This window comes from Oncorhynchus gorbuscha, linkage group LG13 (genome assembly GCF_021184085.1).
Source record: "Oncorhynchus gorbuscha isolate QuinsamMale2020 ecotype Even-year linkage group LG13, OgorEven_v1.0, whole genome shotgun sequence".
Lineage (NCBI taxonomy): Eukaryota > Metazoa > Chordata > Actinopteri > Salmoniformes > Salmonidae > Oncorhynchus > Oncorhynchus gorbuscha.
Genome location: NC_060185.1, coordinates 3,333,726 through 3,355,711, shown reverse-complemented (window position 1 = coordinate 3,355,711; position 21,986 = coordinate 3,333,726). Strand labels below are relative to the sequence as shown.

General features: G+C 48.9%; 1 protein-coding gene across 1 annotated transcript in view; it reads left to right on the top strand.

Annotated features, from left to right (window-relative positions):
• Positions 1–21,986, top strand: part of tenm4 (teneurin transmembrane protein 4) — a 484,585-nt gene that overhangs the window by 143,758 nt on the left and 318,841 nt on the right. Inside the window, exon 4 of the mRNA XM_046293604.1 lies at positions 13,128–13,363. Coding sequence (XP_046149560.1) covers positions 13,128–13,363 — 236 coding nt within the window. The remainder of the gene's footprint in view (positions 1–13,127; positions 13,364–21,986) is intronic.

The window sequence follows — 21,986 nt, the reverse complement described above, 5'->3', positions numbered from 1 at the left end:
ATGCGAGCTTCAACTGGAAGCCAGTGGAGAGAACGGAGGAGCGGGGTGACGTGAGAGAACTTGGGAAGGTTGAACACCAGACGGGCTGCGGCGTTCTGGATGAGTTGAAGGGGTTTAATGGAACAGGCAGGGAGCCCAGCCAACAGCGAGTTGCAGTAATCCAGACGGGAGATGACAAGTGCCTGGATTAGGACCTGCGCCGCTTCCTGTGTGAGGCAGGGTCGTACTCTGCGGATGTTGTAGAGCATGAACCTACAGGAACGGGCCACCGCCTTGATGTTGGTTGAGAACGACAGGGTGTTGTCCAGGATCACGCCAAGGTTCTTAGCGCTCTGGGAGGAGGACACAATGGAGTTGTCAACCGTGATGGCGAGATCAAGGACCGGGACTGGAGTTGGAGACCCCTGATATAGAATGACCAGGGACCTGAGTTGGAGACCCCTGATATAGAATGACCAGGGACCTGAGTTGGAGACCCCTGATATAGAATGACCAGGGACCTGAGTTGGAGACCCCTGATATAGAATGACCAGGGACTGGAGTTGGAGACGCCTGATATAGAATGACCAGGACTGGAGTTAGAGACCCCTGATATAGAATTACCAGGGGCGGGAGTTGTTCCTTGATCGTGTAACCTAGTCAGGAAATTCTCTGGGCCCTAGTTATGAACCTTCAGCTTTTAACTTGATCCTAGAGTTTGCCTTGTCAGGTCACGTGATCATGGATCACTCCTGTCCCTAAACATTACATAATGTGTGGATGTGTTGGCCTAATGGTTGAATGAAATCAGCTTCCTTTTACAGCCTGCTGTCCATTATAATACCATAATATGACTGAGGTATGAGGCCATCCCATTATAATACCATAATATGACTGAGGTATGAGGCCATCCCATTATAATACCATAATATGACTGAGGTATGAGGCCATCCCATTATAATACCATAATATGACTGAGGTATGAGGCCATCCCATTATAATACCATAATGTGACTGAGGTATGAGGCCATCCCATTATAATACCATAATGTAACTGAGGTATGAGGCCATCCCATTATAATACCATAATATGACTGAGGTATGAGGCCATCCCATTATAAGGAGATCCTCATGGTGTGAAGCAGAGCTGTGGTGAAACAACAGAGTGGCTCTGTTCTGGTCTGCTCCTCCTGGCTCCTGAGATCCTCATGGTGTCTGGCTAGGAGATCCTCATGGTGTCTGGCTAGGAGATCCTCATGGTGTCTGGCTAGGAGATCCTCATGGTGTCTGGCTAGGAGATCCTCATGGTGTCTGGCTAGGAGATCCTCATGGTGTCTGGCTAGGAGATCCTCATGGTGTCTGGCTAGGAGATCCTCATGGTGTCTGGCTAGGAGATCCTCATGGTGTCTGGCTAGGAGATCCTCATGGTGTCTGGCCTGGAGATCCTCATGGTGTCTGGCTAGGAGATCCTCATGGTGTCTGGCTAGGAGATCCTCATGGTGTCTGGCTAGGAGATTCTCATGGTGTCTGGCTAGGAGATCCTCATGGTGTCTGGCTAGGAGATCCTCATGGTGTCTGGCTAGGAGATCCTCATGGTGTCTGGCTAGGAGATCCTCATGGTGTCTGGCTAGGAGATCCTCATGGTGTCTGGCTAGGAGATCCTCATGGTGTCTGGCTAGGAGATCCTCATGGTGTCTGGCTAGGAGATCCTCATGGTGTCTGGCTAGGAGATCCTCATGGTGTCTGGCTAGGAGATCCTCATGGTGTCTGGCTAGGAGATCCTCATGGTGTCTGGCTAGGAGATCCTCATGGTGTCTGGCTAGGAGATCCTCATGGTGTCTGGCTAGGAGATCCTCATGGTGTCTGGCTAGGAGATCCTCATGGTGTCTGGCTAGATCCTCATGGTGTCTGGAGGATCCTCATGGTGTCTGGCTAGGAGATCCTCATGGTGTCTGGCTAGGAGATCCTCATGGTGTCTGGCTAGGAGATCCTCATGGTGTCTGGCTAGGAGATCCTCATGGTGTCTGGCTTGGAGATCCTCATGGTGTCTGGCTAGGAGATCCTCATGGTGTGAAGTAGCGCTGACGAGTGTTGCTCTGAAGAGGTGTGTGGTCTTTAGCTGCTCCTCAATGTCTCTTAGTCAGTCTGTCTCTTAGTCAATCCGTCTGTCTCTCAGTCAGTCAGTCAGTCAGTCAGTCAGTCAGTCAGTCAGTCAGTCTGTCTCTCAGTCAGTCAGTCAGTCAGTCAGTCAGTCAGTCAGTCAGTCAGTCAGTCTCTTAGTCAGTCAGTCTCTTAGTCAGTCAGTCAGTCAGTCTGTCTCTTAGTCAGTCAGTCTGTCTCTTCAGTCAGTCAGTCAGTCAGTCAGTCAGTCAGTCAGTCAGTCAGTCTCTTGGTCAGTCTGTCTATCAGTCAGTTAGTCTAGTCTGTCTCTTAGTCAGTCAGTCTGTATCTTAGTCAGTCAGTCAGTCAGTCAGTCAGTCAGTCAGTCAGTCAGTCAGTCAGTCAGTCAGTCAGTCAGTCAGTCAGTCAGTCAGTCTGTCTCTTAGTCAGTCAGTCTAGTCTGTCTCTTAGTCAGTCAGTCTGTCTCTTAGTCAGTCAGTCAGTCTGTCTCTTAGTCAGTCAGTCTGTCTCTTAGTCAGTCAGTCTGTCTCTCAGTCAGTCAGTCTGTCTCTTAGTCAGTCAGTCTGTCTCTTAGTCAGTCAGTCAGTCAGTCAGTCTCTTAGTCAGTCAGTCAGTCAGTCTGTCTCTTAGTCATTCAGTCAGACAGTCTGTCTCTCAGTCAGTCAGTCAGTCTAGTCTGTCTCTTAGTCAGTCAGTCTGACTTTTAGTCAGTCAATCTGTCTCTTTCAGTCAGTCAGTCAGTCAGTCAGTCTGTCTCTTAGTCAGTCAGTCAGTCAGTCAGTCAGTCAGTCAGTCAGTCTGTCTCTTAGTCAGTCAGTCAGTCAGTCAGTATGTCTCTTAGTCAGTCAGTCAGTCAGTCTGTATCTTAGTCAGTCAGTCTAGTCTGTCTCTTAGTCAGTCAGTCTGTCTCTTAGTCAGTCAGTCAGTCTGTCTCTTAGTCAGTCAGTCTGTCTCTCAGTCAGTCAGTCTGTCTCTTAGTCAGTCAGTCTGTCTCTTAGTCAGTCAGTCAGTCAGTCTCTTAGTCAGTCAGTCAGTCAGTCTGTCTCTTAGTCATTCAGTCAGACAGTCTGTCTCTCAGTCAGTCAGTCAGTCTAGTCTGTCTCTTAGTCAGTCAGTCTGACTTTTAGTCAGTCAATCTGTCTCTTAGTCAGTCAGTCAGTCAGTCAGTCTGTCTCTTAGTCAGTCAGTCAGTCAGTCAGTCAGTCAGTCAGTCAGTCAGTCAGTCAGTCAGTCTGTCTCTTAGTCAGTCAGTCAGTCAGTCAGTATGTCTCTTAGTCAGTCAGTCAGTCAGTCTGTATCTTAGTCAGTCAGTCAGTCTGTCTCTTAGTCAGTCAGTCAGTCTGTCTCTTAGTCAGTCAGTCAGTCTGTCTCTTAGTCAGTCAGTCAGTCAGTCTCTTAGTCAGTCAGTCAGTCTGTCTCTTAGTCAGTCAGTCAGTCTGTCTGTTAGTCAGTCAGTCAGTCAGTCAGTCTGTCTCTTAGTCAGTCAGTCAGTCAGTCAGTCAGTCAGTCAGTCAGTCAGTCAGTCAGTCAGTCTGTCTCTTAGTCAGTCAGTCAGTCAGTCAGTCAGTCAGTATGTCTCTTAGTCATTCAGTCAGACAGTCAGTCAGTCAGTCTGTCTCTTAGTCAGTCAGTCAGTCAGTCTGTCTCTTAGTCAGTCAGTCAGTCAGTCAGTCTGTCTCTTAGTCAGTCAGTCAGTCAGTCAGTCAGTCAGTCAGTCAGTCAGTCAGTCAGTCAGTCAGTCAGTCAGTCAGTCAGTCAGTCAGTCAGTCTGTCTCTTAGTCAGTCAGTCAGTCAGTCAGTCAGTCTCTTAGTCAGTCAGTCAGTCAGTCAGTCTGTCTCTTAGTCAGTCAGTCAGTCTGTCTGTTAGTCAGTCAGTCAGTCAGTCAGTCTGTCTCTTAGTCAGTCAGTCAGTCAGTCAGTCAGTCAGTCAGTCAGTCAGTCAGTCAGTCAGTCAGTCAGTCAGTCAGTCTCTTATTCAGTCAGTCAGTCAGTCTGTCGCTTAGTCAGTCAGTCAGTCAGTCTGTCTCTTAGTCAGTCAGTCAGTCAGTCAGTCAGTCAGTCAGTCAGTCTGTCTCTTAGTCAGTCAGTCAGTCAGTCAGTCAGTCAGTCAGTCAGTCAGTCAGTCAGTCAGTCAGTCAGTCTGTCTCTTAGTCAGTCAGTCAGTCTGTCTCTTAGTCAGTCAGTCAGTCAGTCAGTCTGTCTCTTAGTCAGTCAGTCAGTCAGTATGTCTCTTAGTCAGTCAGTCAGTCAGTCTGTCTCTTAGTCAGTCAGTCAGTCTGTCTCTTAGTCAGTCAGTCAGTCTGTCTCTTAGTCAGTCAGTCTGTCTCTTAGTCAGGTGGCAGGTTTAGCTCCAACATGCTGTGTGATGCTTCATGGTCCTGTTTTGCTGCTCCAACAGGAAGAATGGGGTATTTCTCCCCAAACCACAAGGATATCAGCTAGATGTTTACAAATGTAAACCAGACAGATATTTCTCCACAGGGAATAGTTGGGGGTTGGAAGGGTGTGAATTTCAGTAAAACAGCTGAGACTTATATTTTTAGGATTTTAAATCCAAATGTAGATATATTTAATTAAAACCCGAAAGTGACAGGAGAGTTAGGGACTTAATTTGGCATGGAATACAGCCAGCTACAGTACAGTAGTCCCAGCCCTAATAGGGTGCAATTTGGGACTCCATCCTGTCTGTTCCTTCCTCCTCACGGTGGGCTCAGTCAACAGGAAAATGAGCGTTCATTTCAGTTTGTGGAAAGACAGTTAGTGACGTAATGACTGATTAAACGTGGTACAGCTCCAACACTAATCCCACACAGGTATTCCCTGGAGGAGAGGCTGAGCAGATGGTGGACGGAGGGATAGAGAGAGGAAGGGAAAGAGTCAGGGAGGGAAGAGAGGAGAGAAAGTGCGAGAGATGGAAAGAGAAACCAATACAGACATACCCTGAGAAAATAAAAAACACACATGTTAGAATTCCACGAATAAAAGTGAAACCATTAGTAATATCCAACCATTAGTAATATCCAACCATTAGTAATATCCACATCGACTGTCATTTTAACTTGTTTAAAAGCATTAGAATGGTCCTCTCATCTCTCGCTCTCCTCTCTATCCTCTCTCTCCTCTCCCCTCTCTTCTCCTTATCCTCTCTGTCCTCTATCCTCTCCTCTCTCTCCTCTCTCCTCTCTCCTCTCTCCTCTCTCTTGTCTCTCTCTCTCCTCTCTCGCTCCTCTCTCCTCTATCTCTCGCTCTCTCTTTCTCTCTCTCGGTTTCCCCTCTCTCTCTCTTCTCTCTCTTTTCTCTCTCCTCTCTCTCTCCTCTCTCGCCTTATCTCTCTCTCTCTCGCTCTCGGTTTCCTCTCCCTCTTTCTCTCTGTCTCTCTGTCTCTCTCTCTCGCTTTATAAAAAATGTAATCTGGTCCCCGGAGCGAGGGGTTTGTGAGACAACCAACAGACCTCCCTCGCAGCCTGGAGCACCATGCCAACCAACAGACCTCGCTAGTGGCCTGGAGCACCATGCCATGGGCACAAAAACACAACAACACAATGTTTCACTTGCTCAAGTCTCAGCTCCAGTCTCAGCTCCAGTCTCAGCTCCAGTCTCAGCTCCAGTCTCAGCTCCAGTCTCAGCTCTAGTCTCAGCCCCAGTCAGCCCCAGTCTCAGCTCCAGTCTCAGCCCCAGTCTCAGCCCCAGTCTTAGCTCCAGTCTCAGCCCCAGTCAGCCCCAGTCTCAGCTCCAGTCTCAGCCCCAGTCTCAGCCCCAGTCTTAGCTCCAGTCTCAGCTCCAGTCTCAGCTTCGGTCTCAGCTCCAGTCTGACCTCCAGTCTGAGCTCAAGTCTCAGCTTCAGTCTCAGCTCCAGTCTCAGCTCCAGGCTCAGCTCCAGTCTAAAATACAGTCTCAGCTCCAGTCTCAGCTCCAGTCTCAGCTCCAGTCTCAGCTCCAGTCTCAGCTCCAGTCTCAGCTCCAGTCTCAGCTCTAGTCTCAGCTTCAGTCCCAGCTCCAGTCTCAGCTCCAGTCTCAGCTCCAGTCTCAGCTCCAGTCTCAAATACAGGCTCAACTCCAGTCTCAGCTCCAGTCTCAAATACAGGCTCAACTCCAGTCTCAACCCCGGTCTCAGCCCCAGTCTCAGCTCCAGTCTCAGCGCCTGTCTCAGCCCCAGTCAGCCCCAGTCTCAGCTCCTGTCTCAGCCCCAGTCTCACCTCCAGTCTCAGCTCCAGTCTCACCTCCAGTCTCACCTCCAGTCTCAGCTCCAGTCTCACCTCCTGTCTCAGCCCCAGTCTCACCTCCAGTCTCAGCCCCAGTCTCACCTCCAGTCTCACCTCCAGTCTCAGCTCCAGTCTCAGCCCCAGTCTCAGCTCCAGTCTCACCTCTAGTCTCACCTCTAGTCTCAGCTCCAGTCTCAGCTCCAGTCTCAGCTCCAATCTCACCTCCAGTCTCACCTCCAGTCTCAGCTCCAGTCTCAGCCCCAGTCTGAGCTCCAGTCTCAGCTCCAGTCTCAGCTCCAGTCTCAGCTCCAGTCTCACCTCCAGTCTCAGCTCCAGTCTCACCTCATTTACATTTACATTTAAGTAATTTAGCAGACGCTCTTATCCAGAGCGACTTACAAATTGGTGCATTCACCTTATAACATCCAGTGGAACAGTCACTTTACAATAGTGCATCTAAATCTTAAAGGGGGGGGGGGGAAATACTTATCCTATCCTAGGTATTCCTTAAAGAGGTGGGGTTTCAGGTGTCTCCGGAAGGTGGTGATTGACTCCGCTGTCCTGGCGTTGTGAGGGAGTTTGTTCCACCATTGGGGGGCCAGAGCAGCGAACAGTTTTGACTGGGCTGAGCGGGAGCTGTACTTCCTCAGTGGTAGGGAGACGAGCAGGCCAGAGGTGGATGAACCTCCTGTCTCAGCCCCAGTCAGCCCCAGTCTCAGCTCCAGTCTCAGCCCCAGTCTCACCTCCAGTCTCAGCTCCAGTCTCACCTCCTGTCTCAGCCCCAGTCTCAGCTCCAGTCTCAAATACAGGCTCAACTCCAGTCTCAGCTCCAGTCTCAAATACAGGCTCAACTCCAGTCTCAGCTTCAGTCCCAGCTCCAGTCTCAGCTTCAGTCCCAGCTCCAGTCTCAGCTCCAGTCTCAGCTCCAGTCTCAAATACAGTCTCAGCTCCAGTCTCAGCTCTAGTCTCAGCTTCGGTCTCACCTCCAGTCTCAGCTTCAGTCTCAGCTTCAGTCCCAGCTCCAGTCTCAGCTCCAGTCTCAGCTCCAGTCTCAAATACAGGCTCAACTCCAGTCTCAGCTCCAGTCTCAGCTCCATTCTCAGCTCCAATCTCAACCCCGGTCTCAGCCCCAGTCTCAGCTCCAGTCTCAGCGCCTGTCTCAGCCCCAGTCAGCCCCAGTCTCAGCTCCTGTCTCAGCCCCAGTCTCAGCTCCAGTCTCAGCTCCAGTCTCAGCTCCAGTCTCAGCTCCAGTCTCACCTCTAGTCTCACCTCCAGTCTCAGCTCCAGTCTCACCTCCAGTCTCACCTCCAGTCTCAGCTCCAGTCTCACCTCCAGTCTCACCTCCAGTCTCAGCTCCAGTCTCAGCCCCAGTCTCAGCCCCAGTCTCACCTCCAGTCTCAGCTCCAGTCTCACCTCCTGTCTCAGCCCCAGTCTCAGCTCCAGTCTCACCTCTAGTCTCACCTCTAGTCTCAGCTCCAGTCTCAGCTCCAGTCTCAGCTCCAATCTCACCTCCAGTCTCACCTCCAGTCTCAGCTCCAGTCTCAGCCCCAGTCTGAGCTCCAGTCTCAGCTCCAGTCTCAGCTCCAGTCTCAGCTCCAGTCTCAGCTCCAGTCTCACCTCCAGTCTCAGCTCCAGTCTCACCTCATTTACATTTACATTTAAGTCATTTAGCAGACGCTCTTATCCAGAGCGACTTACAAATTGGTGCATTCACCTTATAACATCCAGTGGAACAGTCACTTTACAATAGTGCATCTAAATCTTAAAGGGGGGGGGGGATACTTATCCTATCCTAGGTATTCCTTAAAGAGGTGGGGTTTCAGGTGTCTCCGGAAGGTGGTGATTGACTCCGCTGTCCTGGCGTTGTGAGGGAGTTTGTTCCACCATTGGGGGGCCAGAGCAGCGAACAGTTTTGACTGGGCTGAGCGGGAGCTGTACTTCCTCAGTGGTAGGGAGACGAGCAGGCCAGAGGTGGATGAACCTCCTGTCTCAGCCCCAGTCAGCCCCAGTCTCAGCTCCAGTCTCAGCCCCAGTCTCACCTCCAGTCTCAGCTCCAGTCTCACCTCCTGTCTCAGCCCCAGTCTCAGCTCCAGTCTCAGCTCCAGTCTCACCTCCTGTCTCAGCCCCAGTCTCAGCTCCAGTCTCAGCTCCAGTCTCACCTCTAGTCTCAGCTCCAGTCTCAGCTCCAGTCTCAGCTCCAGTCTCAGCTCCAGTCTCAGCTCCAGTCTCAGCTCCAGTCTCACCTCTAGTCTCAGCTCCAGTCTCAGCTCCAGTCTCAGCTCCAATCTCACCTCCAATCTCACCTCCAGTCTCAGCTCCAGTCTCAGCTCCAGTCTCAGCTCCAGTCTCAGCTCCGGTCTCAGCTCCAGGCTCAGCTCCAGTCTAAAATACAGTCTCAGCTCCAGTCTCACCTCCAGTCTCAGCTCCAGTCTCAGCTCCAGTCTCAGCTCCAGTCTCAGCTTCAGTCTCAGCTTCAGTCTCACCTCCAGTCTCAGCTCCAGTCTCAGCTTCAGTCTCAGCTCCAGTCTCAGCTTCAGTCTCAGCTCCAGTCTCAGCTCCAGTCTCAGTTCCAGTCTCAGCCCCAGTCTCAGCCCCAGTCTCAGCCCCAGTCTCAGCCCCAGTCTTAGTTCCAGTCTCAACCCCAGTCTCAACCCCAGTCTCAACCCCAGTCTCAGCTCCAGTCTCAGCTCCAGTCTAAAATACAGTCTCAGCTCCAGTCTCAGCTCCAGTCTCAGCTCCAGTCTCAGCTCCAGTCTCAGCTTCAGTCTCACCTCCAGTCTCAGCTTCAGTCTCAGCTTCAGTCTCAGCTCTAGTCTCAGCTTCAGTCTCAGCTCCAGTCTCAGCTCCAGTCTCAGTTCCAGTCTCAGCCCCAGTCTCAGCCCCAGTCTCAGCCCCAGTCTCAGCCCCAGTCTTAGTTCCAGTCTCAACCCCAGTCTCAACCCCAGTCTCAGCTCCAGTCTCAGCTCCAGTCTCAGCTCCAGTCTCAGCCCCAGTCTCAGCCCCAGTCTTAGTTCCAGTCTTAGTTCCAGTCTCAGCTCCAGTCTCAGCCCCAGTCTCAGCCCCAGTCTCAGCCCCAGTCTCAGCCCCAGTCTCAGCCCCAGTCTCAGCCCCAGTCTTAGTTCCAGTCTCAACCCCAGTCTCAACCCCAGTCTCAGCTCCAGTCTCAGCTCCAGTCTCAGCTCCAGTCTCAGCCCCAGTCTCAGCCCCAGTCTCAGCCCCAGTCTTAGTTCCAGTCTCAACCCCAGTCTCAACCCCAGTCTCAGCTCCAGTCTCAGCCCCAGTCTCAGCCCCAGTCTCAGCTCCAGTCTCAACCCCAGTCTCAACCTGCCCTGCACCGTGACGTTGCATGTGGATGGTTCATTTCTTCCATCTGCATTGTACCTACAGTATTCCCTTATGGACCATGTTCTACTCTCTATGGTGCAGGGAGCCAACCAATCACATTATTTCAGGATGTGTTACGTGACTCTGAATAGAACACACATGTTTGTTGAGCTTGCCGTTCTCTTGTCAGCAAGGAAGGTGTCGTCTATAACACAGTATTATGAATGAAATGTACAGAACAGGCATTATAAAGTGATGAAGTGTTATAGGTATGTTGGAGATTATTACAGTAATACTAAGTCCTGACATTGTGTTTCTTTCTCACCTCCTCGACCCCATGAAGGAGCCAGAATACTCTAATGTTTATCAGAGAAGACCAGGAGGCGTGCAGAGAAGGGCAGGGCTCGTACAATACCAGGTATGAAGATTCCCCAGGGGGAGTCGGAGTGAAGGAGACGTTCTCTAGACGCTCTCTAGATGTTATCTGGACGTCCTCTAGATGTTATCTAGACATTCTCTAGACATTCTCTAGACATTCTCTAGACATTCTCTAGACACTCTCTAGATGTTATCTGGACGTTCTCTAGATGTTATCTAGATACTCTCTAGACACTCTATATGTTCTCTAGACATTCTCTAGACACTCTCTAGACGCTCTCTAGATGTTATCTGGACGTTCTCTAGATGTTATCTAGACATTCTCTAGACACTCTATATGTTCTCTAGACATTCTCTAGACACTCTATATGTTCTCTAGACATTCTCTAGACACTCTATATGTTCTCTAGACATTCTCTAGACATTCTCTAGACACTCTATATGTTCTCTAGACATTCTCTAGACACTCTAGATGTTCTCTAGACATTCTCTAGACATTCTCTAGACACTCTATATGTTCTCTAGACACTCTCTAGACACTCTAGATGTTATCTAGACATTCTCTAGACATTCTCTAGACACTCTCTAGACATTCTCTAGATGTTCTCTAGACACTCTAGACCTTCTCTAGACACTCTCTAGATGTTATCTAGACATTCTCTAGACGTTCTCTAGACACTCTATAGATGTTCTCTAGACGTTCTCTAGAAGTTCTCTAGACATTATCTAGGCATTCTCTAGACGTTCTCTAGACGCTCTCTAGATGTTATCTAGACATTCTCTAAACATTCTCTAGACGTTCTCTAGAAGTTATCTAGACATTCTCTAGACACTCTATAGATGTTATCTAGACATTCTAGGCATTCTCTAGACGTTCTCTAGACATTATCTAGATGTTCTCTAGACGTTCTCTAGAAGTTCTCTAGACATTCTCTAGACACTCTATAGATGTTATCTAGACATTCTAGGCATTCTCTAGACGTTCTCTAGACATTCCCTAGATGTTCTCTAGACGTTCTCTAGGAGTTCTCTTGACATTCTCTAGGCATTCTCTAGACGTTCTCTAGACATTCTCTAGGCATTCTCTAGACGTTCTCTAGACGCTCTCTAGATGTTATCTGGACGTTCTCTAGATGTTATCTAGACATTCTCTAGACATTCTCTAGACACTCTCTAGACATTCTCTAGATGTTCTCTAGACACTCTAGACCTTCTCTAGACGCTCTCTAGACGCTCTCTAGATGTTATCTAGGCATTCTCTAGACGTTCTCTAGACGCTCTCTAGATGTTATCTGGACGTTCTCTAGATGTTATCTAGACATTCTCTAGATGTTCTCTAGACGTTCTCTAGGAGTTCTCTAGACATTCTCTAGGCATTCTCTAGACGTTCTCTAGACGCTCTCTAGATGTTATCTAGACATTCTCTAGACGTTCTCTAGATGTTCTCTAGACGTTATCTAGACATTCTAGACATTCTCTAGATGTTCTCTAGACGTTATCTAGACATTCTAACAATGCATACACTAGAATAGTTCCACAAGGGTTTTTGATTACGTTGTCTTTGCGACTCTCCTTTCGTTGTTGGTTGTTGTTTGGTGATCACATTCTTGTTGTCTTGCATCTGTATTTCAGTATGGAACGCATGTTTGTTCACATCTCACTCATGTCTGCTTCATCTCCATGTCTCCATGTCCTGATGTGTAGAAACGTAGCAAAGCAGGCATTCCTAGAGACTTTACAGGACTACCCTATAGAGATGGACATTCTGGGTCCCGAACGCAGGGAGGCTGCCCCGTACAACGACGGGTATGTTGCATGGCGCTCACTATCTCGTGCTCCGTCTGGCTGCGTCGCCGCGACGATTACAGTTGGATCTTGATCGGGCTTTGTACGCGACACTTTGTACATCGTGGCGTCACCGTCAACCGCCTCGAATGTAGAGCCGCTGCTCATCATTTAACGCCTAACTCATTTTGGTCTCAGACATTGACGTTGCGTGGTACGTCGGGATGACATTAACGTGACTAACGCGACGAATACACTTCACGCGTTGTGATCGGGTTGCTTTCAAACAGCGAACGTCTGGTCCATAAAGCGTGGTTCCAGTGACTTCATACAATAATATGAAGGGGCGGCAGCGTAGCCTAGTGGTTAGAGCGTTGGACTAGTAACCGGAAGGTTGCGAGTTCAAACCCCCGAGCTGACAAGGTACAAATCTGTCGTTCTGCCCCTGAACAGGCAGTTAACCCGCTGTTCCCAGGCCGTCATTGAAAATAAGAATTTGTTCTTAACTGACATGCCTGGTTAAATAAAGGTAAAATAAAATACCATTTACATCATCTCTTGTGGTAACGCCCCGTAAACATGCCAAACCGCCGCTGTGATGGACCCGTCGTAAGGCCGCTGGGTGTAGAGTACGTACTGTGCACCGTACCAAGAAGAAACCGTGCCCTCGACTAATACAACCCGGCCGCTCACACTCCTATGCAATGCATTATCCTCAGCCTCAGCAGACTATATACTTATACAGCAGTCTCCGTCCCAAATTACAGCCTTATAGTGTACAACTTCTGACCAGAGCTCTATGGGGGGGGTCTAAAGTAGTGCACTGCATATGGCAATAGGGTATAATTTGGGACACAAGAGTGTGGAGTGATCCTCTGACACACGGAGAGTGAATTACGACAGGGTCATGAATAAACAGGAGGCCTGCTGCGGTCACTAGTGCTGTAAATTACATTTGATATTGATCCCCAGTTTCGATTGGACAAAACGCCCCGCTCTGTTCGGAGCGTTTTACCGAGCGTTCTTGGTAACCTAGCCACCGAGTGGCTATGGCAACAGCAGAAAGAGTTACTGACCAGTAAAAAGGGACTTCCACTTCACTCCTCGGGTTTGATAATTATGTCTGTATAATGTTATGTAAGGATGGTATAAAATGCCTTTCCCTGGGATGAATCCTATCTTCACGTCTGTGTGTATAACTCTTGGTTTTAGTACAAATGTCCCATTGACATCAATGTGGTCTAAAGAACTGCGGACAGAGCTACACACACAGATGTAAAGTTTAGTCCTCTGGAACAGGAAGAACAGCGACTCTGAGAGACTGTCTCCTTTCCGTAGGCACTTCCTGTTTAAGCCAGGGGGGACGTCTCCAATGTATTGTACGACGTCACCGGGTTACCCTTTGACCTCCAGCACGGTCTACTCCCCGCCACCGCGACCGTTACCCAGAAACACCTTCTCCAGACCGGCGTTCGGCCTGAAGAAGCCCTACAAGCACTGCAACTGGAAATGTGCGGCTCTCAGCGCCATCCTCACCTCCGTCACCCTGGTGTTCCTGCTTGCCTACTTCATCGGTGAGTCAACCTCTCCTCTCCTCTCCTCACCTCTCCTCTCCTCTCCTCTCCTCTCTCTCCTCACCTCTCCTCTCCTCTCCTCTCCTCTCCCCTCCCCTCCCCTCCCACCTCACCTCACCTCACCTCACCTCACCTCTCCTCTGCTCTCCTCTCCTCTCCTCTCCTCTCCTCTCCTCCTCCTCTCCTCTCCTCTCCTCTCCTCTCCTCTCCTCTCCTCTCCTCTCTCTCCTCTCCTCACCTCACCTCTCCTCTCCTCTCCTCTCCCCTCCCCCCTCCTCACCTCACCTCTCCTCTCCTCTCCTCTGCTCTCCTCTCCTCTCCTCTCCTCTCCTCTCCTCACCTCACCTCACCTCTCCTCACCTCACCTCACCTCTCCTCACCTCTCCTCACCTCACCTCACCTCACCTCTCCTCTCCTCTCCTTTCCTCTGCTCTGCTCTGCTCTGCTCTCCCCTCCCCTCCTCTCCTCTCCTCTCCTCTCCTCTCCTCTCCTCTCCTCTCCTCTCTGCCTCATCCTTTCCTCCCTTTTTCTCCTCTCCACCTCCCTCCTGTCGTCCTCATTCCCCTCCTCTCACCTGCCTCCTCTCCCCTCCTTATCCACCTGCCTTTTCCTTCCCACCTCTCCCTTCCCCTATCCACCTTCCACCTCTCCCGTCCAGCTCTCTCTACAGCCACAGTCAAAAGGCTGTGGTCCATTATGTTTTCCCTATTGTCCCTGTGATGGAGTGGACTCTGCTCTCTGTAGCAGTATCTGAATACGATTTTATCGAGAGTAAATCAGAATGTCTGAGATAATTTTTAAATTTCAACCAAACATAAATAACATTAGCATGCAATAGACTGAGATGATTGAGTCTAGTCAGGGATGATTGAGTCTGGTCAGGGATGATTGAGTCTGGTCAGGGATGATTAGTCTGGTCAGGGATGATTGAGTCTGGTCAGGGATGATTGAGTCTGGTCAGGGATGATTGAGTCTGGTCAGGGATGATTAGTCTGGTCAGGGATGATTGAGTCTGGTCAGGGATGATTAGTCTGGTCAGGGATGATTGAGTCTGGTCAGGGATGATTGAGTCTGGTCAGGGATGATTAGTCTGGTCAGGGATGATTAGTCTGGTCAGGGATGATTGAGTCTGGTCAGGGTTGATTAGTCTGGTCAGGGATGATTGAGTCTGGTCAGGGATGATTGAGTCTGGTCAGGGATGATTGAGTCTGGTCAGGGATGATGGAGTCTGGTCAGTGGTGTAGTAATACTGTAATGTAGTCTAGCGCTTCAGGGAGGCCCAGCCATTGGTTAGTGGTGGAGTGTAGTCTAGCTCTTCAGGGAGGCCCAGCCATTGGTTAGTGGTGGTGTGTAGTCTAATGTAGTCTAGCGCTTCAGGGAGGCCCAGCCATTGGTTAGTGGTGGTGTGTAGTCTAATGTAGTCTAGCTCTTCAGGGAGGCCCAGCCATTGGTTAGTGGTGGAGTGTAGTCTAATGTAGTCTAGCGCTTCAGGGAGGCCCAGCCATTGGTTAGTGGTGGAGTGTAGTCTAATGTAGTCTAGCTCTTCAGGGAGGCCCAGCCATTGGTTAGTGGTGGAGTGTAGTCTAATGTAGTCTAGCTCTTCAGGGAGGCCCAGCCATTGGTTAGTGGTGGAGTGTAGTCTAGCTCTTCAGGGAGGCCCAGCCATTGGTTAGTGGTGGTGTGTAGTCTAATGTAGTCTAGCTCTTCAGGGAGGCCCAGCCATTGGTTAGTGGTGGTGTGTAGTCTAGCTCTTCAGGGAGGCCCAGCCATTGGTTAGTGGTGGAGTGTAGTCTAATGTAGTCTAGCTCTTCAGGGAGGCCCAGCCATTGGTTAGTGGTGGAGTGTAGTCTAATGTAGTCTAGCTCTTCAGGGAGGCCCAGCCATTGGTTAGTGGTGGAGTGTAGTCTAATGTAGTCTAGCTCTTCAGGGAGGCCCAGCCATTGGTTAGTGGTGGAGTGTAGTCTAATGTAGTCTAGCTCTTCAGGGAGGCCCAGCCATTGGTTAGTGGTGGAGTGTAGTCTAGCTCTTCAGGGAGGCCCAGCCATTGGTCAGGGAGGCCCAGCCATTGGTTAGTGGTGGAGTGTAGTCTAACTAGTAGTCTAGCTCTTCAGGGAGGCCCAGCCATTGGTTAGTGGTGGAGTGTAGTCTAATGTAGTCTAGCTCTTCAGGGAGGCCCAGCCATTGGTTAGTGGTGGAGTGTAGTCTAGCTCTTCAGGGAGGCCCAGCCATTGGTTAGTGGTGGAGTGTAGTCTAATGTAGTCTAGCTCTTCAGGGAGGCCCAGCCATTGGTTAGTGGTGGAGTGTAGTCTAATGTAGTCTAGCTCTTCAGGGAGGCCCAGCCATTGGTTAGTGGTGGAGTGTAGTCTAATGTAGTCTAGCGCTTCAGGGAGGCCCAGCCATTGGTTAGTGGTGGAGTGTAGTCTAATGTAGTCTAGCTCTCCAGGGAGGCCCAGCCATTGGTTAGTGGTGGAGTGTAGTCTAATGTAGTCTAGCTCTTCAGGGAGGCCCAGCCATTGGTTAGTGGTGGAGTGTAGTCTAGCTCTTCAGGGAGGCCCAGCCATTGGTTAGTGGTGGAGTGTAGTCTAATGTAGTCTAGCGCTTCAGGGAGGCCCAGCCATTGGTTAGTGGTGGAGTGTAGTCTAATGTAGTCTAGCGCTTCAGGGAGGCCCAGCCATTGGTTAGTGGTGGAGTGTAGTCTAATGTAGTCTAGCTCTCCAGGGAGGCCCAGCCATTGGTTAGTGGTGGAGTGTAGTCTAATGTAGTCTAGCTCTTCAGGGAGGCCCAGCCATTGGTTAGTGGTGGAGTGTAGTCTAGCTCTTCAGGGAGGCCCAGCCATTGGTTAGTGGTGGAGTGTAGTCTAATGTAGTCTAGCGCTTCAGGGAGGCCCAGCCATTGGTTAGTGGTGGAGTGTAGTCTAATGTAGTCTAGCTCTTCAGGGAGGCCCAGCCATTGGTTAGTGGTGGAGTGTAGTCTAATGTAGTCTAGCGCTTCAGGGAGGCCCAGCCATTGGTTAGTGGTGGAGTGTAGTCTAATGTAGTCTAGCTCTTCAGGGAGGCCCAGCCATTGGTTAGTGGTGGAGTGTAGTCTAATGTAGTCTAGCTCTTCAGGGAGGCCCAGCCATTGGTTAGTGGTGGAGTGTAGTCTAGCTCTTCAGGGAGGCCCAGCCATTGGTTAGTGGTGGTGTGTAGTCTAATGTAGTCTAGCTCTTCAGGGAGGCCCAGCCATTGGTTAGTGGTGGTGTGTAGTCTAGCTCTTCAGGGAGGCCCAGCCATTGGTTAGTGGTGGAGTGTAGTCTAATGTAGTCTAGCTCTTCAGGGAGGCCCAGCCATTGGTTAGTGGTGGAGTGTAGTCTAATGTAGTCTAGCTCTTCAGGGAGGCCCAGCCATTGGTTAGTGGTGGAGTGTAGTCTAATGTAGTCTAGCGCTTCAGGGAGGCCCAGCCATTGGTTAGTGGTGGAGTGTAGTCTAATGTAGTCTAGCTCTTCAGGGAGGCCCAGCCATTGGTTAGTGGTGGAGTGTAGTCTAGCTCTTCAGGGAGGCCCAGCCATTGGTTAGTGGTGGAGTGTAGTCTAATGTAGTCTAGCTCTTCAGGGAGGCCCAGCCATTGGTTAGTGGTGGAGTGTAGTCTAATGTAGTCTAGCTCTTCAGGGAGGCCCAGCCATTGGTTAGTGGTGGAGTGTAGTCTAGCTCTTCAGGGAGGCCCAGCCATTGGTTAGTGGTGGAGTGTAGTCTAATGTAGTCTAGCTCTTCAGGGAGGCCCAGCCATTGGTTAGTGGTGGAGTGTAGTCTAATGTAGTCTAGCTCTTCAGGGAGGCCCAGCCATTGGTTAGTGGTGGAGTGTAGTCTAATGTAGTCTAGCGCTTCAGGGAGGCCCAGCCATTGGTTAGTGGTGGAGTGTAGTCTAATGTAGTCTAGCTCTCCAGGGAGGCCCAGCCATTGGTTAGTGGTGGAGTGTAGTCTAATGTAGTCTAGCTCTTCAGGGAGGCCCAGCCATTGGTTAGTGGTGGAGTGTAGTCTAGCTCTTCAGGGAGGCCCAGCCATTGGTTAGTGGTGGTGTGTAGTCTAATGTAGTCTAGCTCTTCAGGGAGGCCCAGCCATTGGTTAGTGGTGGTGTGTAGTCTAGCTCTTCAGGGAGGCCCAGCCATTGGTTAGTGGTGGAGTGTAGTCTAATGTAGTCTAGCTCTTCAGGGAGGCCCAGCCATTGGTTAGTGGTGGAGTGTAGTCTAATGTAGTCTAGCTCTTCAGGGAGGCCCAGCCATTGGTTAGTGGTGGAGTGTAGTCTAATGTAGTCTAGCGCTTCAGGGAGGCCCAGCCATTGGTTAGTGGTGGAGTGTAGTCTAATGTAGTCTAGCTCTTCAGGGAGGCCCAGCCATTGGTTAGTGGTGGAGTGTAGTCTAGCTCTTCAGGGAGGCCCAGCCATTGGTTAGTGGTGGAGTGTAGTCTAATGTAGTCTAGCTCTTCAGGGAGGCCCAGCCATTGGTTAGTGGTGGAGTGTAGTCTAATGTAGTCTAGCTCTTCAGGGAGGCCCAGCCATTGGTTAGTGGTGGAGTGTAGTCTAGCTCTTCAGGGAGGCCCAGCCATTGGTTAGTGGTGGAGTGTAGTCTAATGTAGTCTAGCTCTTCAGGGAGGCCCAGCCATTGGTTAGTGGTGGAGTGTAGTCTAATGTAGTCTAGCTCTTCAGGGAGGCCCAGCCATTGGTTAGTGGTGGAGTGTAGTCTAGCTCTTCAGGGAGGCCCAGCCATTGGTTAGTGGTGGAGTGTAGTCTAATGTAGTCTAGCTCTTCAGGGAGGCCCAGCCATTGGTTAGTGGTGGAGTGTAGTCTAATGTAGTCTAGCTCTTCAGGGAGGCCCAGCCATTGGTTAGTGGTGGAGTGTAGTCTAATGTAGTCTAGCTCTCTATTGTCGTTATTATTATTTTTATTATTATTATTATTATTTATTGTTTTTTTTTTATATATATTTTTTACATTTATATTAGTATTTTTTTAAATTATTATATTTTTTTGTATTACTTAATTATTATTTTATTATTATTATTATTATTATTATTATTATTTATTATTATTATTATTATTATTATTATTATTATTATTATTATTATTATTATTATTATTATTATTAATATTATTATTATTATTATTATTATTATTATTATTATTATTATTATTATTATTATTATCATGATGTTGATGCAATTTGTCCTCTTTTATTTCCTGTAGTATATCCTGTGGTATCTTTTCTACTTATTTTTCAGTCCAGCCACAGATAATGTCTTACACACACACACACACACACACACACACACACACACACACACACACACACACACACACACACACACACACACACACACACACACACACACACACACGCACACACACACACACGCACGCACACAGCTACACAAACATGATACAGACACACACACACACACACAGCTACACAAACATGATACACACACACACACACACACACACACACACACACACACACACACACACACACACACACACACACACACACACACACACACACACACACACACACACACACACACACACACACACACACACACAGCTACACAAACATGATACACACACACACACACACAGCTACACAAACATGATACACACACACACACACACAGCTACACAAACATAATGCACACACACACACACACACACAGCTACAGACAGACAGACAGACAGACAGACAGACAGACAGACAGACAGACAGACAGACAGACAGACAGACAGACAGACAGACAGACAGACAGACAGACAGACAGACAGACAGACAGACAGACAGACAGACAGACAGACAGACAGACAGACGCTGGTAGATGACAGCAAGTTAATTTAAATTATTTGACCAGGTAGTATGCATGTGAATGCCGGTATGTACAGCAGCACCTGTTTAACATAGAGATTGTAACATTGTCGTTAAATTCAATCTCGCAGGGAGAAGGGAACAAGAGTTTTATTCAGCAGAAGCCTAGTCACTCATCCTGCGTGAGGAGGAGACGTAGACAGCCATAACTCATCCTAGCTGAGTCAGTCTCCATACCATAACACATCCTAGCTGAGTCAGTCTCCATACCATAACACATCCTAGCTGAGTCAGTCTCCATACCATAACACATCCTAGCTGAGTCAGTCTCCATACCATAACATATCCTAGCTGAGTCAGTCTCCATACCATAACATATCCTAGCTGAGTCAGTCTCCATACCATAACACATCCTAGCTGAGTCAGTCTCCATACCATAACTCATCCTAGCTGAGTCAGTCTCCATACCATAACTCATCCTAGCTGAGTCAGTCTCCATACCATAACTCATCCTAGCTGAGTCAGTCTCCATACCATAACTCATCCTAGCTGAGTCAGTCTCCATACCATAACTCATCCTAGCTGAGTCAGTCTCCATACCATAACTCATCCTAGCTGAGTCAGTCTCCATACCATAACACATCCTAGCTGAGTCAGTCTCCATACCATAACACATCCTAGCTGAGTCAGTCTCCATACCATAACTCATCCTAGCTGAGTCAGTCTCCATACCATAACTCATCCTAGCTGAGTCAGTCTCCATACCATAACACATCCTAGCTGATCACTGAGTCAGTCTCCATACCATAACACATCCTAGCTGAGTCAGTCTCCATACCATAACACATCCTAGCTGAGTCAGTCTCCATACCATAACACATCCTAGCTGATCACTGAGACAGTCTCCATACCATAACACATCCTAGCTGATCACTGAGTCAGTCTCCATACCATAACACATCCTAGCTGAGTCAGTCTCCATACCATAACACATCCTAGCTGATCACTGAGACAGTCTCCATACCATAACACATCCTAGCTGATCACTGAGTCAGTCTCCATACCATAACACATCCTAGCTGAGTCAGTCTCCATACCATAACACACCCTAGATGATCACTGAGACAGTCTCCATACCATAACACATCCTAGCTGATCACTGAGTCAGTCTCCATACCATAACACATCCTAGCTGAGTCAGTCTCCATACCATAACACATCCTAGCTGATCACTGAGTCAGTCTCCATACCATAACACATCCTAGCTGATCACTGAGTCAGTCTCCATACCATAACACATCCTAGCTGAGTCAGTCTCCATACCATAACATATCCTAGCTGAGTCAGTCTCCATACCATAACACATCCTAGCTGAGTCAGTCTCCATACCATAACTCATCCTAGCTGAGTCAGTCTCCATACCATAACATATCCTAGCTGAGTCAGTCTCCATACCATAACACATCCTAGCTGAGTCAGTCTCCATACCATAACACATCCTAGCTGAGTCAGTCTCCATACCATAACACATCCTAGCTGATCACTGAGTCAGTCTCCATACCATAACACATCCTAGCTGAGTCAGTCTCCATACCATAACACATCCTAGCTGATCACTGAGTCAGTCTCCATATCATAACACATCCTAGCTGATCACTGAGACAGTCTCCATACCATAACACATCCTAGCTGATCACTGAGACAGTCTCCATACCATAACACATCCTAGCTGAGTCAGTCTCCATACCATAACACATCCTAGCTGATCACTGAGTCAGTCTCCATACCATAACACATCCTAGCTGAGTCAGTCTCCATACCATAACATATCCTAGCTGAGTCAGTCTCCATACCATAACACATCCTAGCTGAGTCAGTCTCCATACCATAACTCATCCTAGCTGAGTCAGTCTCCATACCATAACATATCCTAGCTGAGTCAGTCTCCATACCATAACACATCCTAGCTGAGTCAGTCTCCATACCATAACACATCCTAGCTGAGTCAGTCTCCATACCATAACACATCCTAGCTGATCACTGAGTCAGTCTCCATACCATAACTCATCCTAGCTGAGTCAGTCTCCATACCATAACACATCCTAGCTGAGTCAGTCTCCATACCATAACACATCCTAGCTGAGTCAGTCTCCATACCATAACTCATCCTAGCTGAGTCAGTCTCCATACCATAACACATCCTAGCTGAGTCAGTCTCCATACCATAACACATCCTAGCTGATCACTGAGTCAGTCTCCATACCATAACACATCCTAGCTGATCACTGAGTCAGTCTCCATACCATAACACATCCTAGCTGAGTCAGTCTCCATACCATAACACATCCTAGCTGATCACTGAGTCAGTCTCCATATCATAACACATCCTAGCTGATCACTGAGACAGTCTCCATACCATAACACATCCTAGCTGATCACTGAGACAGTCTCCATACCATAACACATCCTAGCTGATCACTGAGACAGTCACCATACCATAACACATCCTAGCTGAGTCAGTCTCCATACCATAACACATCCTAGCTGAGTCAGTCTCCATACCATAACACATCCTAGCTGAGTCAGTCTCCATACCATAACTCATCCTAGCTGAGTCAGTCTCCATACCATAACACATCCTAGCTGAGTCAGTCTCCATACCATAACACATCCTAGCTGATCACTGAGACAGTCTCCATACCATAACACATCCTAGCTGATCACTGAGACAGTCACCATACCATAACACATCCTAGCTGAGTCAGTCTCCATACCATAACACATCCTAGCTGATCA